At 36.7% G+C, this 18,874-nt stretch overlaps 1 protein-coding gene across 13 annotated transcripts in view; it reads right to left on the bottom strand.

The window, feature by feature from the left end:
- Positions 1-1,849: 1,849 nt before the first annotated feature.
- LOC141390269 (uncharacterized) overlaps positions 1,850-18,874 on the bottom strand; it is a 143,514-nt gene continuing 126,489 nt past the window's right edge. For all 13 annotated transcript variants that reach the window (XM_073963115.1, XM_073963123.1, XM_073963113.1 and 10 more), the window contains 3 exons: positions 12,871-13,260; positions 8,493-8,789; positions 1,850-8,381 (listed from right to left, as the gene is read on the bottom strand). In XM_073963115.1, the coding sequence (XP_073819216.1) occupies positions 8,174-8,381; positions 8,493-8,789; positions 12,871-13,260 (895 nt within the window). In that variant the 3' untranslated portion in view covers positions 1,850-8,173. The remainder of the gene's footprint in view (positions 8,382-8,492; positions 8,790-12,870; positions 13,261-18,874) is intronic.

Here is an 18,874-nt window from a genome sequence, read left to right on the forward strand (position 1 = left end):
AAAGGCCAGAAAACATTCCTACCAAAGTTGGGTTATATAGGTCCACGTTTTGGTATAGTCCCCACATAAGACCCCTTATAAAGTACGCGTCATTTTAATATATTTTGAATGTATTATACCCATTTGACCAAAGCATCGGTTGTAACTTTGTATTTTGTGTTTCCAGAGGCTAAGAAACATTTCTACCATAAAATGTTTATATAGGTCCACGTGTTGATATAGCCCCCATAATACAATATCTCCCGATTTTTGATATTTTGAACGTTTTAGCCTCATTATCACACCGATATGGCTGAAATTTGGTATTTAGTCTTCTTTAGGCGTATAAAACTTTCCCCCAGAAATTTGTAGGTATAGGTCCACGGCATCATATAGCCCCCATAGAACGGTACCTTCCGAATTTCGGTATTTTGAAGGTAGTGGCCACATTAATCCACCGATGGCTGAAATTTGTGGTGGAGGGTATAAAAAGTTCGGCCCGACCGAACTTAACGCTTTTCTTACTTGTTATTTTCTTAAACATGGAAATTTGACAAAAGACAATTGATTTTCAACAGCATTGCCATATTGAAATTGCTAAATTCAGTTTAAATTTCCTTTGATTTTGGGCATTAAGAATGTGGATAATGCACGAATTAATTTGAATTAAGGCAGTTAATGCAAATTAACGCTGCCGTCTGTCTAGGGTATATGTTTGGACAAAATATTACTAAGGCCAAATTTTGGACCGAATCGGCAGATCCGTTCGAGAGTTATCTTGCGCTCCAACCACCTCACACGATGTCATAGGGTTTTTTTTGCAACTTTCAGGCTATTTTCTCGGGAAGTATGTACTTGCCCCTAAGGAAACTTGTACCGTCGTATGGGGGGCAATGAATACAAGTTGCTAAAACAAAAATCAAAGCGATTCGAGAGATGGCCCTAAACTGAACTTTTCCGAAATTTTGTGTGGGAGGTACCCGAAGGAGTGGACCGATTGAGTCCATATTGAAATCTTATCTAAGTCTGGTACGCACTTTACGATGGGCAAAGTATGGACCAAATCGGTTACTCCCTTCAAGAGTTATCGTGCGCACAAATTTTCCGAACATTTTCGAACTTTTGTGGGGGAGGTACCGGAAGGAGTGGATCGGTCCCATCTTCGAACTTAAACTAAGTTTGGACAAAATATTACCAAAACCAACATTTGAACCGAATCGGTTTATCCGTTCGAGAGTTATCGTGCGCTCCAGCCAGACAGACGGACGGACATTGCTCAATCGACTCCAAATTGTCTGAAACACATTTCGTCCAAACATACTTGGCGTCTAAAACCATTATTTCGGTGAGGCACATTTTGCCCGTATGAAAGTGTATATACCCTCGTTAGCATGAATACTGAGGATATAAAAAGGGCAAAAGAGTAAATGGTAAAAGTAGATACAGCAAATGCATTCTATAACCTTTCCAGTGTTATTAATCAAGTTTTGTTATTACTGACAATACTGACATTTAAAATCAAATGAATTAAAACTATTTAAGGACAGATCTTGAATAAATAGGAATCGTATGTCACGTACTCCCATAATTTATTTATTTATATAGGCATGGTACGTACATTAATTACATGGTAGGAGGCCATATCAATCTTTTTTAGGACAAATTACCAATCAGAAAAAAACTATTTCCCACGAATATCTCTGAAGAGAACCCGTAGAATTTCTCTGATTTCAGTGATATGGAACCTCCTCCTAGTCCGAACCGCGTGTTCCACATATGTATTACACCATTTATGATTTTATGTCATTTCCACTGTAAAATAATTTGTGTTTTTTTTTCAATATTCCGCTTTGAGCTAAAAAAATACACATTTATTTTCTTTTATTTTAAAATTAACATTTATTTATTTACTCTATTTTATTCTTAACCATTTCTGGTTAGGTTAGATTGAAGGATAACCCTGTATTTTTTCACACTACTTTAAACATATGACTCTACATACATACATATTTACTTGAAAGATTGTTTAGACAGTAGCTTGTTTTTCTTGTACGTTATTTTAAAGCGAGAATATACAATTCTAATATTACACACATACATAACTAACTTCATTTGTTTAAACAATTGTTTATGAGTAAAATTTATATCGGTATGAAACTCTATGGAATATTGTTTATATTAAATACTATTTACAACGTCTCAGAATCATTGCTAGATGTAAATCAAAGTATCTCCAGCACTGTGTATTGTCGCAGCCACTTAAAAAGCCGAATCTGTGACTAAGATGTGTCGTTTTTAATTGCTAAATATTAGAGGAGACATTTTACACAGAAACTTCTACCAGGATTTCAGTTACAGAATTGTCAAGATCCAGTACAAATATTTTGTCTACTCCACTTTACAGTAATTCGCTTGATTTGAAATTGGAGGATGATCGTCATTGTCCAATATTAAAAATCTTGGACCGATTACATAATTTTGTTCTTTTTATTGACTGCTTATTATAGAATAATTCGAATAAAATAAAAAGGTCAAATAAATCTAACAAAATAGAATAATTAGTTTAAAATGTTGATGACTTAAGAGTGATCGCAAGGCAAAGGTATGTTAAGGATTTATTGACAGAATGTAAAAAATTGTTGGTAGGACATATTTTATTTTTATTCAAAAGGGTCCTATATAGGATTTATAGATAAAATACTTTTCTGTTGTCGTATTTATTATACCCTAGGCCAAAAACTTCAGTGAGGAAAATTCAACGTTTTATTCTTATTTGAATATCTCCGTTTCTACTTGCATACCCTCCACCATAATATGGACAGTATAATTAATTCTGTCATTCCTTTTGTAAAACATCGAAATATTCATTGGAGACCCTATAAAACTTTTCCCAAGAATTTTGTCGGCCACGCCCCCATGGAACGGCACTTCCTGATTTTAGGTATTTTGAAGGTTGTTTCCTCAATATTCCACAGAAACGGCTGAAACTTGGTATTTAGTCTTCGTTGGGGTATTCAACTTTCCTCTCTAAATATGTCGGTATAGGTCCACGCCGTAATATAGGCCCCATAGAACGGTACCTTCGGATTTTGAAGGTTATGCCCACAATAATACGTCGAAATGGCTGAAATTTGGTATTTAGTCTTGGTTGGGGTATTCAACTTTCCCCTATAAATATGTCGGTACAGGTCCACGCCGTAATATAGGCCCCATAGAACGGTACATCCCAGTTTTCGGTATTTTGAAGTTTGTGGCCTCAATATTCCACCGAAATGGCTGACATTTGGTATTTAGTCTTCGTTGGGTGCAAAATTTTTTACCTGAAATTTGTAGGTATAGGTCCACGCCTACATATTGTCCCCATAGAAGGGTTACTGTCGATTTTCGGTATTTTGAAGGTTGCGGCTTCAATATTCCACCGAAATGGCTGAAATTTGGTATTTAGTCTTCATTGGGGGTATTCTCCTCTTAATTTGTCGGTATAGACCACGCCTTCATATAGCCCCCATAGGACGGTACCTTCCGAATTTCGGTATTTAGAAAGTTGAAAGCCACATTGTTTTACCGAAATTGCTGGAATTTAGTATTTAGCAAACTAATTGTTCAGTGTTCTGCGAATCTGCACCTGGAATGCTCGCACTCTTTATAGAGAAGGTACAGTCTTCGCATTGGCAGACGTACTTGAAAAGTACAATGCCGATATTACTGCCATACAGGAAATACGATGGACTGGGAAAGGCGTCACAACACCTAAAGGTGACGCACTGTATTATAGCTGTCATGACGTAAAGCATGATTGCGGATTTGTAGTTAGTCGAAGACTAAAACATCTGGTATCCAGCTTCACCCCAGCGAATGAAAGACTTGCTGCAATTCGAATAAAAGCTAAATTCTTCAACATCAGCTTTATTTGCGCTCATGCTCCCACTGAAGAAAAGGACGAACAGACCAAAGATATATTTTACGAGCGCTTAGAAGAAACATATGACCGTTGCCCTGCCCATGACATTAAAATCATTCTAGGCGATTTTAATGCCAAAATTGGAAAGGAGAATATCTTTGGCCCAACAGTTGGGAATCTCCACAGTGAAACATCTGACAATGGTATGAGGCTGATAGACTTTGCAGCTGCAAAAAACATGGTAGTTAGCAGTACCAGATTTAATCATCTCGATATTCATTGGCTGTCTCCAGATCAAAGAACAAGTAATCAAATTGATCATGTTGTGATATATGGAAGACATTCATCCAGCGTGTTGGATGTACGATCGTTCCGAGGCGCAAAAATTGATTCAGACCACTACCTTGTTGCAGCAAAGGTACGTACCCGTCTAAACGTTGCAAATAAAGCACGAACAGACACAACGCGGAAGTTGGACATCGATAGGCTGCAAACACAACAGATAGCCACAGCATATTCCACTCAACTAGCCCAATTGCTTAACCCGAGCACTCCTTGTCCCGTTAACATAACAACACAATGGCAAAATATTGCCCACTCCATGCAAACAGCCGCAAAATCCATACTTGGATTCCAGAGACCTCCACAAAGGAATTCATGGTATGACCAGGAGTATTGTGCTGCTACCAAAGACAAAAAAATGCGGCATATAGAGCTACTTTACAATCAGTAGCAACGCGTAGCGCACGAAAGAGGTATCGGGAGAAAAGGAGAGAGGAGAAACGTCTTTTCTGCAAGAAAAAGAGGGAGATGGAAAAGCGGGAGTGTGAACAAATCGAGATGTACAGGAGACAGAATGAAGTCCGAAAATTCTACCAAATAGTGAAACATCAAACTGATGGCTTTGGGACTGGCACATCCTCCTGTAGAGACCAGCAAGGTAATCTGGTAACTGATACAGATAGTGTGCTAAGGATATGGAAAGAGCATTTTTCCAAACTGTTGGTATCCAATACCCAAGAGATGCAAATCGACACATATCACCTTTTTGTCGATTATAAAGCAGCATTCGACAGTCCCCTCCGATCAAAGGTATTCCATGCAATGTCTGAATTTGGTATCACCACAAAGCTCATCCGGCTTTGTAAGATGACTTTAACTGATACTAGGTCCTCACTTAAAATTGGAAAGAACATCTCCGAAGAATTTTGTACCAAAAGAGGTTTCAGACAAGGAGACAGCCTATGGTGTGACATATTCAACATTTTGCTGGAAAAGGTAATACGAGATGCAAATGTCAAAAGAAATGGCACAATTTACACCAATAGCCACATGTTACTTGCTTATGCTGATGACATAGACATCATGGGACGATCAGTAAAGGAAGTAACTGATACCTTTAGGAAGGTCGAAGGAGAATCTGCGAAAGTGGGTCAGGCGGTAAACGGCGAAAATACCAAATTGATGGTGTCGACGCGCAAAGCGTCCATAGAGCTCGGACCAACTGTGGAAGTTGGTACCCGGACCAACTGGAAGTTGGTACCCACAATTTTGAGGTAGTTAAAGACTTCGTCTACCTCGGCACTGCCATAAACACAACAAACAACATCAGTTGTGAAATAAGAAAAAGAATTGTATTGGCCAACAGATGCTACTATGGTTTAAGTAAGCAATTTAAAAATAAAGCCACATCTCGTTAAACAAAAATAACACTATACAAAATGCTGATACTACCCGTGCTAATGTATGGCTCCGAAGCATGGGTACTTGCGCAAGCAGGTAAGGCAGTGCTTCGTGTGTTTGAGAGGAAAATTCTTCGAAAGATCTACGGGCCGATTTGCGTTGACGGTGAATATCGACGACGTATGAACCACGAGCTATATCAGCTATACAAAGACATGAACATAGTTAAACGTATCGAGATGCAACGATTGCGTTGGCTAGGCCATATCATAAGAATGAGTGATGATGAAACCGCTAAAAAGGCGTATGAATACATGCCACATGGCGGCGCACGCTTAATCGGCAGGCCTAAGCTTCGATGGAGCATACAAGTGGATGAAGAAATAAAAAGGCGCGGTATTCCAAAAAGTCAAGCGAAAAACAGAGAGGAATGGAGATCTTTTCTTAGTTCGGTCTATGGAACAAATGTTCTGTAACGGGCCAACTAAGTAAGTAATTGTTCAGTGTTCCTTCAATACAACTCGTGGTGGAGGGTATAAAAAGTTCGGCCGGGACGAACTTAACGCCGTTCTTACTTGTTTGCATTGTAATGATGAATATCCCAACATTGGTTGGGTGCATTTCAACAAAAGTGACCAATTTTAAATAAGACCTTCTTAACCAACTGTGTTAAGAAGTGCGATGAAATACAAGAGATGTAGAAAATGATGCTTAGCTAACTCAGTTTGTATTTGTTGGACGTATTCCAACGGAAAAGACTGATAATGAAAATATGCCGTCTGAGCTTTAAATCAATGTTCATAGTCAAATATCAGAGTTATTTAAAAGGCGCTGAGCTATCCCAATTTTAATATTTTGAAACCTGCATTATTATGAGAAATATCTCTGCTGCTATTAGGTGTATTCAAGGTGTAGGGTAGGCCAGTTGGACTACTTTTGGTAATAAACTAAATAGATTTCACAGTATTGTGATTTTAGTTTCTTTAAATCAAAATAATATATTTGACAGCAAGCCGAATAATCAGATGGTTTTATTGGCCTTGTATAGACCTTGATACAACCCATGGCAGACTTAATATATATATTCCGGTCAAAATAGACATGCGTATAAGGGGGAAATAGCAAAAATTCCCACAAAGCTGAATTTTGGTGGAGAGCTAGGGTTGGCCATAAGAAGTAACGTCCTAAAAGTCCCCATCGATCCCATGTGTGCAAAACAAGTTATTCGGGGTCAAAGGTCATTTTTGGAGGCATTATTCTGTTTTTTTAACTTTTCTCAAAAACGGTAATACTTAGCCAAAGCCCGCTAAAGTAAAAGTTGTAGATTCAATAATTGTCTACAAGATTGGTCTTTATGTTTCTTAAAAAAGGCTTACCATTTTCGAGATATCTCGATCTAAAGGTCAAATAAAAAATTAGCCTCGTAAGCACATTATGAGGCGAACCGGTTAAAGTAACGACACTATGTGTTAGATGCTTCCGTAAGCTTTCAAACGATATCCACTTTGCAGTAATCGGTTCAGTAGAACCGGGTCTAACCCGGTTTTTAAATTTGGCCTTTCGGGTCTAATAACCGGCGAACCGGATCCGCAACCGTTGAAAATTATACATTTCCGTAATCAGCGCAACAAACCCTACCATCGGACAAAACTTGAAAAAAATCGGAGAGTTTTCGTTGGGGTCGTTCCCGTTGGGCTTTCGATTATACATGTGGGTTAAATGGGCTAATTTTGCATAAAATGACTCTAACATTGAATAACTCTACTAAACACACTCCGATTTTGTTGAAATTTTTTTTAGAAGATAGCTATAATTTAGCTCTTCAAGAAAATATATATTTTTTGGGGGACAGACCCGATTACTTCGCTTATATTTATTTCCCTTATAAGTGCATAAAAATCATGTGTTTTTTAGAACAGCTATATCTCAATAATGGTTCCTTCTAAGAAAAAAATTATAAGGGTCGAACTTGTAGATAATTTTTCTGTCTACAATATTTACTTTAGTCACTTTTTGATTAGATCAACCGTTTTCAAAAAATAAATCCGAAAACCTAAAAACCCTTAAACTTTGACCTTTGACCCCGAATAATTTTTTTGCACACATGGGATCGATGGGGACTTTTAGGACATAGTTTCTAATGGCAAATCCTAGCTCTCCACCAAAGTTTAGCTTTGTGGGAATTTTTGCTATTTCAATGTCTATTTTGACCGGACTAATAAACACATATTTTTAGTAAAGCTGACAGTTTTTAACCTGTCCTACCTTGCAGATTATCGTGTCATGGTACCAGACATACATCTAGACCACTTTTTCCTATTTTTTCCAAACTATTCTACCATGTGGATTTTTCTACCTTGTTGTAAGTGACCTTCTGTCTCCTTTAAAAGGAAAAAAAAACATTTTTATAAAAAAATAATATTCCTTTTTTTTTGATATACAAATGCACATACATATTCGCTAAGTAATCCTAATAAATGATAAAACTCTTATATATATTCATACATATGTATGTATGTGTATATGTATATGTTGTCATGTCTGTCCCTTTTCTCCTCTATTATTTACACGACTGCTGTTGATCGTAATCTCCATATGTCAACGGGAACATCAACATTCATCATCCGTTATGGTATAACTGCCACGAAATTCGCTTAATGGTGTTGCAACATTGCCACTGGACGAGGAGTTGGTTGGGCCAGCTGCCATTAAAGGAGCCCCCTGGAATGATATGGCCAATGGCAAGGCAGAAGGTGCACACAAACTCAAAGCACTACGACCTTCTGTCACGGAACGATAACGTGTTGGGCGACCAGATCTGCAATGCAAAAACGATAAAATATGAATTAGTAACCAAAAGGAAACACGATGCATGATTCCATGTCCAAAACAAAAATGAAAAAAAAAAAAAAACAAAAATCCCCCTTACCTTTCACAGTTACACTTGAGCAAACGAATAAATGCAGCCCGGAACGTACGATTGAATATTGTATATATAATGGGGTTAATGGTTGAGGACACATAACCGAGCCATAGACAGGTGTTGACCACGTGTTCGGGCACTTCACACTCCGGACAGGCGGCAAAGATTATATTCAATATGAAAAACGGTGACCAGCACAAAACGAATGTGAAGAACACCAAACCCAATACCTTGGTGGCCTTTTGTTCGGTAGCAACTGCATTGGCTGATAGGCTGTTACGTTTATTGCGGCTGTTGAGGAAGCTGTAAGTGAAAACAATGGGAGAATAATATAACATTTATAGCACTTCGCTTTAAAGGATATACAAATTTAAAAATTGTAAAATTCTTGGAGACAATTTTTTTTAAAACTCCTCAGCTCATCAACCCTATTTATTTCGGCTATGGAGAACGTGCGCTATTTAAATATAATTAATCTTTTCTCTTCGGAGATATTCGTGGAAAATAGTTTGGAGAATAGAATTTTACGCCAATTAAGATTCTATATTAGGAGTTAATTTGACGTAATTTCGAGATTTTCTGCCCAAGGTATACATCAAAGGTACATCGGTAGAAACAGCACTGAAAGAGGTCGTAGGATTTATCAAAAGAAATATAGAAGGCTCATACTACATGTTATCAGCCTTTAGTGACATAAATGCTGCCTTTATGTTAACGTTATGTTTTAATCCAACAATAATTCACTCACAAACGTAGTTTTTCTCTACACTGATAAATTGGATGGGCGAAATGCGAAATAGCAGGATAATCAATTCAAACATCGGAGCTTATGCAAGGAGCTCTAGCCATCTCTGAGCAGAACAGACACGAGAGCAAAATCATAACATTTATTTTACCAATATTGGATGTAGTCAGGTACCTCGGCTTCATTCCAGATCACAAATTAAAGGGTAATTAAAATGAAATATCGAGGAACGTGCCAACCCAGCAAACCAAATGTCGGATGTCCGACAAGTCTGAACAATCTCGGAAGCAACGTCGTTCAGATTTCGTTCGGATTTCTAAACGATTTTTTCGGAGCGGAAATAGTTCAGATTTTGTACCGATTTCGTTCCGATTTCGGAGCGAATGTCGGAAAGAAATTTCCTTTCCGAATTTCCCAAGGATTTTCTTCAGATTTCATTACGAAATCGGATGGAAATCGATACGATGTCGCTCCGACATTTCGTTCCGAAATTATGTCAACCACTTCATACAACTTTCGTTAAGATATCGTTACGATTTCGGATCAGACATCGGACTAATCGTCCGAATTTTGTTCCGATTTCGTTAAGATGTCGGTACGATAGGTTTGCTGGGAAGAGAGGTCAAATAGCACTGCATTCCTCCAAGAATTAGCATTGGATTTTTGCGGCCATCGTAAGTCCTATTCTTGTTTATGGAGCTCAGTAGTCGAATTCTGTAACTCATTTTTGAGTTACCGACAAAAATCGGTAACATCAAAATTCTTACTTTTCGGTTAACAATGAAAATAAAGTTGTCGCTATGGCCTACCGATATCAACAGTGTTGTCAACTTTTATTAATACTTTTCATTCATAATTTTGCGTCTTAATTTTACAGATATTAGATGGTAACTCAAAAAATAAGTTACAAAATTCCACTACAGGGGCTGGATTATTGTTCTATGAAAATTTGAAATGAAAAATATTTTGTTTATAATTGTTTTCATTTGACAGTTTTTTTTCCTTTATAAAAGTTTTCATTTCACATTTTCATAGAAACAGAATTGAGCCCCAGGCGTGGCGGAATATTTTGGACAAGACATCGTATTGACGTAAATTTAATAATGCGCAAAGTGCGGAATCAATTCTAATCACCGGTGCGACGAAGAGCTTTCCACAGGCTAATAGGCCAACAAAGCGCTATTTGATCTTCATCCACTCGATCTTGTAGTGCAGAAACTGACATCTAAGAGTCCACTTCGGCTCAAGGTCCTAAACTTATAGCGCGTACAGAACTATTACCACAAAAGATCTTCGAGCTAGGGAGGCGTGGGTCCACAACTCTCCACATCCAGATAGTATGGAGACTTATTCTGATGGCTCTACGATGGAAACTGAAAAAGAAGCAGGTGCTTATTGCGATACGCTTATTCTACGGCTCTCATACATATAAGACAATTGTAATGTCTTCCAAAGTCTTTGCAATAAAAAAACTGCAGAACTGATAGTAATACGAAAAGGAACCGTAGTTTGGCCGGTTGTTGTTGTAGCAGCATTTAAACCTACGTAGAATCTTAGGTTTAATGCTGGGTTGGCAGCCGCTGGCCGAAACACTATGGTTCCGGGTCAATCCGGTACGAAAGAACCCGCTGCCGTGGGCCGGTGACTACCTACGTCGACCTCGTCGACCCTTAAATCACTCAGGTCCAAGTCAATTTTGTATTGCACGCCTTGTGGACCCTAAAATCAATTAATCTTGTATCTGATCATGGCACAATTACCCAGGTAGTGGCATCATAAAATTTTGAATATGTTATGTCAAAACTTTCTTTATGTTGTTGGGGAAATTACAACAAAAATAATTTGTTTTATAAAGGGATTTGACTTTTCATATTCGATCAGCTGGTGTGATACCACTACCTGGTAGTTCTGCCATGTATCTGATCCTGCCAATGTTGCAGTCGTCAACTTGATCAAGTCACTTCTGTGCCACTTCATGAGGCAGTTAGAACAAAGCTATCGGGATGAGTTTAACCAGATTTGGCACAACGAACCCAGCGACAAGGTTTCTAAGGCAATCTGACCAATACTTTGCAAACGAAGGACCACCTCCCGAATTTCCATGAAGAAGTCCAACCTGAAGGTAGCAGTAGGAATAATCAAGGGTCACTGCAGAATTAGTCTTGTACGTCTTGGAAATAGAAAAATATGAAATTCCTGATTACTGCAGGCTATGCGCAGATGAAGAAGAAAAGAAGACAATCGAGCACTTATCGTGTTGCTGCCAATTCCTGGCAGCCTTCTTCCAAAACGAATTAAAAAAGGTGACTTCTCTAATACTCTATTGGTATTTTCACTACAAATCTTCACCATTTCCACATGTAATTCGAATAATTTCAGTTGTAATTCGAAACATTTAACTTGTAATTTGAGAATTCCAATTGAATTTCGAATTATTTCATTTGTAATTTGAGAATTTCATTTGGAATTCGAATTATTTCATTTGTAATTTGAGAATTTCATTTGATATTCGAATTATTTCATTTGTAATTTGAATTTTTTCATTTGTAATTCAAATTATTTCATTTGTAATTCGAATTTTTCCATTTGTAATTTGAACTTTTTTCATTTGAAATTTCAAATGAAAAACTTCGATTTACAAACAGAAAAATTCAAATTACAAATGGAAAAATTTGAATTACAAATGAAATAATTCGAATATGAAATGGAATTCTCAAATTACAAATGAAATAATTCGAAATTCAATTGGAATTCTCAAATTACAAGTGAAATGTTTCGAATTTCAAATGAAATAATCAAATTACAACTGAATTTCTTCGAATTACATGTGAAAATGGTGTAGTTCGGATCGCAAAGAGGTCTCGCTTCCTTAAGTGTTCTCTACAAACCCTCCGAGAAACTATGTTCGCTTACAGTGGACCGTAGGGTGATATTTCCTACCAAACGTCTACCAAACATCTAGGAGACCATGTTCGCTCAGTGCGGATCGTAGAAAGTATTTTCTTGGTAGTGAAATTTCTCTGCAATTTCTCCCTGGAACTATGTTCGCACAGTTCGGATCGTAGTGTGAACTTTTTGATAAGTAGTGATTGCCTCAGCCTTACCTTCACCAGGCCGGACATACTTCTCAGTCGTGGGTTTGATTCGCCGGCCAGACAACATCAAAATTTTCAACGGTAGCAAAAGGAAGGATTTTCTGCCACAAACTGAGCGACGAATGAATCGTATTCATTCTCGTGTGTCGTTCTCGAACAAAATATCCGCAAAATATATTGTGTTCGATAACAATGGTATGGTGGGATTTGTTATACAAACTTGTGTTTTATTCTCTCCCTTTATTTATCAGTTTCACACTAGGGTTTGTATCGCTCGCTCTCCACAAACAACATTTCTCTGCGGCCTATTTGAGCCACCGCCTTAACACCTCCATTGATATTAGCTCATTGATACTACAACATTGGCACTACCTACAAGAATTACCCATAAGTTTTATTTAAAATGATCGGTTTTATCTGCTAGTGATAAATTTAAAAATGTTTTACCCTAATGTAAATATGTATGGGTAAAGAATAACAGCTTCATGACCCCTGCACATTGCGGATTCACTTTCTTTTCACACTTTTTGCTTCTTAAACTTACCGTAAATTTATTGCGGGCGTTGCAACTTTATTGAAATTAAAACGAAACACTTTCAGTCTTCGATTTCGTCTTGTTTCACGACTAATTGAAGTTGGCGTCTGGGTACCCTGTTCGCAGGTTCCATTAAAATGATGCTGATGTTGTTGCTGGTGGTGCTGCTGTGGTAGATGATAGTGGTTGCCCATATTGGCCATACCAATTGTTGCAATACCCATTCCCTCGCCGTGATCCATGACATCGTCTCTCCGGTTGCGACGCAATGAAAAACGCAATGGTTGCATTGTGGCGGCAAGTGTTCCCTTTCCACTACCTTTGCCGCCACCAAAGAATTCCAACTGGGATTTGTTGTTGGCACTAGCGATGCGTACCGAGGAACGTCGATTTGGGTGGCTGTAAATTGAATTAGAATTTTATTACAATTGTTATGTCATTTGAATTTGTTTGTGTGTAAATTCCTCAGGAGTATACAAGGGTGTAATAGGAAGTAGTGGTAAATATAGCAATAAGTGAAAAGGCCACTGGAAACAGATAGATGTTTAGGAACTTGTTGTACAAGAAAAAGTTAAACTTCGAATGGTTTTAAGTCCTAATGAAGATTTTATATATGTGAAAATCGAGTTCTTAGTAGTGACCATCTTCAGAGTTTATTCTCTAGAAAATAATGCAAAATATTGGTGTGTCCACATGAACTTATTAGAGAACTTTCGTGTGAATCGATTTCACTGCAGTTTTATTAAATTTTCATTTTTCTTTAAATTTTCAACACCCTAATGTGTAGAGTCACTAAACAGGACATTGCAATAAAATGTTAATGCAAAAATGTAATTGTGTCTGCAGATTGGAATGGATGCAGAGCAATTTAATTCTACGGACAGGAAACCAACATGGAATGTCTGCATCAACTAGATGAGAATATTTATTAAGAAAGTAATTGAGCAGAAGGAAATCTGCTATGGTTTAATAATTTCAAATTAAATTTTATAATAGGGGTTTTTAGTTTTGGTGTTAATCAAATTAAAAATATTAATTTAAATAACATCCATCGTTTGGAATATATACTTTTTATACTTTTATATAGACAATGTTATATTGTGATAAATTAAATCACACACTTTATAAGAAAAAAAAAAAAAAAATAAAATATTTCTTTTTTCAATTAAATGTTGACAGTTCTTATTTAAGAAATTGCATTAAACTTGTGTGAGCGGTGATTGCATCAGCTTTTAGGTTACGACAAAAAATGGGCGTATAACAAAATGCATGGAATTCAATTTCAAAAGTTCAAGATTTCATTTAATACACATACACATGTATGTACATTAGGGAGATATCCATATTCAGCAACTGCAAGTAAAAAGTTTTGTGTTCGAGAGCACCCACTATATTTTGTTTTTGATTCAGAATCGCAATAACCTTATTTAAACAATAAGAAAAAATGTAAATAATTAACGTTAATATTTCCGGCTAATTTATCGTCGGTGTGTATAAGTGATCACTACATATATGTATCGGTGTAAGGTACCCCATTTCCAAATATCTTTATTAGATGGTAGTTTGGGCAACTGACCTTTTATTCCTAATGCATATGCACATATACATTGATAAAAAGTATTGTGACAAAGTAAGCACCATGGTACAATAATACAGGTAGCATTATCAAGCCAGCTGATGGTAACATAATGTGTCAATTGCATTGAATTGATGTCAAATTTTGACATATTATGTTACCAACAATTGCCGATGCGGCTACCTGTGTATTTGTACCATGGTAAGCACATACACTTGGAGTCACCATATTTTGCTGGTCAACCACAGCAAAGCATTGCACAGTGCGAAATTTGGGAAGTTTAGTGGAACTTTAAGGGATTTTCAAAGTACATGAAATTAATTAAACTTTTATTGAATTCGTTAGCTAAGTACTCCACTGCAAATGGTCCATACTCAGCTTGCGGATTTACTCCACGAAACGACTAAAAAATGCACTTAAAGTTGCACTTTTGTTTAATAATTTTTGTTTTTGTAAGAGATGTATTTTTGATTCATTAAAAATATGGAGTGGCGCGGACAAATGGTAAGTCAGTATGCCATGATTTATTTTTCTTAATATTTTACAAGACAATTATGATATTTTACACTTTAAAACAATGCAAAAAACCCTTATTGTTTTCGTGCTATTTTAGTCGGAAAGAAGTGATTCTTTGAAGTTTTCAAAATTATAATTTTTTATTTTCCGTGGACATTTCAAAAGTGAGTTCCGTACATTCACGTGTTAAGATATATATAGTCTGAAAGATTGGATTCTCCTCTGTTCGCAAAGCTATAAAACTGCTGCGGTATCGCGCGGTCTTTGGAGATATTCAAGATTTTATAAAAAGACTTCGGGAATTTCATTCAGTTGCATTTTCCAAAAGTGGAAGGTAAACGCGACAATGAACGCCATTGTTGACTGTGTTTTGAAGAAATGGACTCACTAATTCTAAAAACGATAATTTCTGTAATATTAAGAAACCTCTCGCAATTTTTCATAGTTTTGACTTCTTAATGTTGGTGATTTACATATAGTGCAACATTTTTAGATGCTGCGGTGCAAATACCAAAATACGTTCAAAATTTTAATGCAATGCATATCTGAACTTGATCTGAAAGACATTATTAACACAATTAATGGTACAGACCTGATGAGTGGACCAATAAACATTATAGATACAAATGAAAACAAAAAATATTGACATTTTACTCCTTAATAGATGTGTAGGGTTGTGGGGCTTCACCCAGAAGTGGACCTATGTTAACAGCTTTTGTGTGAGGAGGTTTTTTATTCGCTAACATCTTAAAATTTACATTTGCATCAAAATCGGCTGCAATTTTTGTATTTAACCTTTGAAATACCCAATATGAGGGAACCCGGCATGTGGGAGCTATTCCAAAACGCGAACCTATATTGAAAATATTTTGTACATAAGTTTTCTATCCGCTGAAAACTCAATATACCAATTTGCATCAAAATCGGTTGAAAAATGAATGTAAAATGTAAAAACGGCAGCCACCGTTACATGAGCGCTATAGGAAACCGCGGGTCTATGTGGCCCAATTTGAGCCCCACACTGTCCACTAATATAAGAAACATTTGTGCAAAATTTTAGGAATCTACGCTCTTTCCTTTAAAAGTTATTAGTAAAGTTCCGCTAAAGTGCTCATATTTCGCACTGTGCATTGGTTGTTTCTTAAGACAAACACTAAAACCATGGAAAATGGTTTTAACAACACAAAATTTTGTAAGGCAAAGACAAAAATACAAAAAAAGAAACAAAATTGGAGAATAAAATGAAAAACTAACGAAAAGTGTTTTATTGACAGATACATATAAATTGTCATAGATGGTGGAGCAGATAAGGGAGTTGTTTGTTATTCATATTGTTTGCTTGAAATTGTTATACAATAGTTTTTTGTGGATTGACTCCACAACAATTGTCCCTTTGTTCTTTGGTGTGTCTAGTCCATTGATGGCCAAAAACACACATTTGCAGATTACAAATTGCGCTAGTGTGAGTGAAAAAACCCGAATGACTATTACACTCAAAAACAAACATCAGTCAGTTGATGAATGGTTGGTGGCCATCACTGGTCTAGTCCTAGATTCGCGGTTTTATTTTCTCAGTGAATCCAAAGGACAGAACAATTTGCCAAATGTTTGTTTATTTGTCAGTGTTGTCCAAAAAGTAGTGGAGAGGACAAATGTTGTGGCCACTATCATCAAAATACATCTGTGTTTTTCTTGGAAAACGACATACATATGTCTAAAAATCAAAATTTTGAGGAGAGCGAAAACAATATTTTTATACCCTCTACCATAATATGGAGAGCATAATTAAATCTGTCATTCCTTTTGTAACACATCGAAATATCCATCGGAGACCCTATAAAGTATAGGGTCTAAGTCGATATAACCATGTCCGTCTGTTGAAATCAAGATACAGCTCGCAATTTTTAAGATAGAGCTTTGCAATTTGGTATAGAAGTTTCCTTTACTACTAGGATGTTTGGTATTGCAAATGGGCTATATCGGTCCACGTTTTGATATAGCCCCCATGGAACGGTACCACCCGATTTTCGGTATTTTGAAGGTTTTAGCTTTATTATCACAATGAAATTTGGTACTTATTCTTCGTTGGGGTTATAAAACTTCACCCCTGAATTTTGTTGGTATGGGTCCACGCCTTCATATAGCCCCCATAAAACGTAACCTCCCGATTTTCGGTATTTTAAAGGTTGTCGCTTCAATATTCCTTCAAAATGACTGAAATTTGGTATTTAGTCTTCGTTGGGGGTACGAAATTTTCCATATGAAAGTTGTCGGTATAGGTCAACGCCTTTATATAACCCCCATAGAACGGTACCTCCTGATTTTCGGTATTTTGAAGGTTATGGCCACAATAATCATTTTAATCCATCCATTGAAATGGCTGAAACTTGGTATTTAGTCTTCGTTGGGGGTACGAAACTTTCCCCCAGAAATTTGTTGGTACAGGTCCACGCTTTCATATAGCCCCCATAGAACGGTACCTTCCGATTTTCGGTATTTTGATGGTTATGATCACAATAATCCATTGAAATGGTTGAAACTTGGTATTTATTCTTCGTTGGGGGTACAAAACTTTCCCCCAGAAATTTGTGGGTACAAGTCCTTAATACAGCCTTCATAGAACGGTTCCACCCGATTTTCGGTATTTTGAAGGTTTTAGCTTCATTATCACACCGAAATGTCTGAAATTTGGTACTTAGCCTTCGTTGGGGGTATAAAATTTCACCCCAGGATTTTGTTGGTAAGGGTCCACGCCTACATAAAGCCCCCAAAGAACGGTACCTACCGATTTCCGGTATTTTGAAGGTTGTGGCCTCAATATTCCTACGAATTTGCTGAAATTTAATATTTAGTTCTCATTTGAGGTATAAAACTTTCCATATGAAATTTGTCGGTATACGTACACGTCTTCGTATAGCCCCCATAGAACGGTACCTCCCGATTTTCGGTATTTTCATGGTTGTGACCAGCAACTGTGAAAGCTGTGACGTCAATATCCCACCGAAGTGACTGAAATTTGTTATTTAGACTTTCATGAGGTTATAACATTTTCCAGAAAAGAATTATCAGTATAGGTCCATGACTTCCTATATCTCCCATAGAACCGTACCTCTTGATTTACGGTTTTTTTACGTTTTAACCACATTATCTGACTGAAATATCGGAAGTTTGGTATTTAGTTTTTTTGAGTCCAAAAACTTTACGCCAGAAATTTGTCGGTATGACCTTTCAGATGAAAAAAAATCTTCTTAAAACAGTTTGGTAGATTTCTTGTAAAAAATTTATGAAAAATGTTTTTTTAGTGCTCACTAAGTGGCTAAAATCCCTTAAGCAGATTTCAAACATCAGGGATGCACGTTGTCCTGAAACGGAGAACAGGTAGCGTAAAATCTGTTCATTCTTTTCCTACTCATAGACTGATTATTGGTTCAGTAGTCAATTGCTCCACGCTGATGATTTTGAAGAGCTATATGTAGCTTAGAATGACGATCCAAAAGCTTGACCCACTTGAAAAAATGTGAAAATTAATCAACCAGTCCAGCACACTATCAAAGTTATGTAAAACTTATACAACGCCTGTCGCAACAAGGACAACCTTTCAATGAGATGATTTAACGGTCTTGTGTGTTTGATGATCCTATGTAATGTTACATACATATATGTATGTATGTGGTTCTAAAGATTGCCCAAAAATATAAATAACAATTTTAAGATCATTTGTGCGTGAGGATTTTTATCGAATCACCTTATAAGTAAGATTTTATTTAATTTAAAAAAAGTAATCACTCTAGTATGTATATTACTATATCTTGCCGTTGCGGTAAAAAATATCCTCTTTTCTGATATTGGTATTAGAAATAACCTGTTTAATACCATCATCCGGTCATAAGTCACGTGTTCTTTCCTTTGGCCCGCTCGTTT

Source organism: Musca autumnalis, unplaced genomic scaffold (genome assembly GCF_047663935.1).
Source record: "Musca autumnalis isolate F117 unplaced genomic scaffold, ASM4766393v1 scaffold_1, whole genome shotgun sequence".
Classification (NCBI taxonomy): Eukaryota; Metazoa; Arthropoda; class Insecta; order Diptera; family Muscidae; genus Musca; species Musca autumnalis.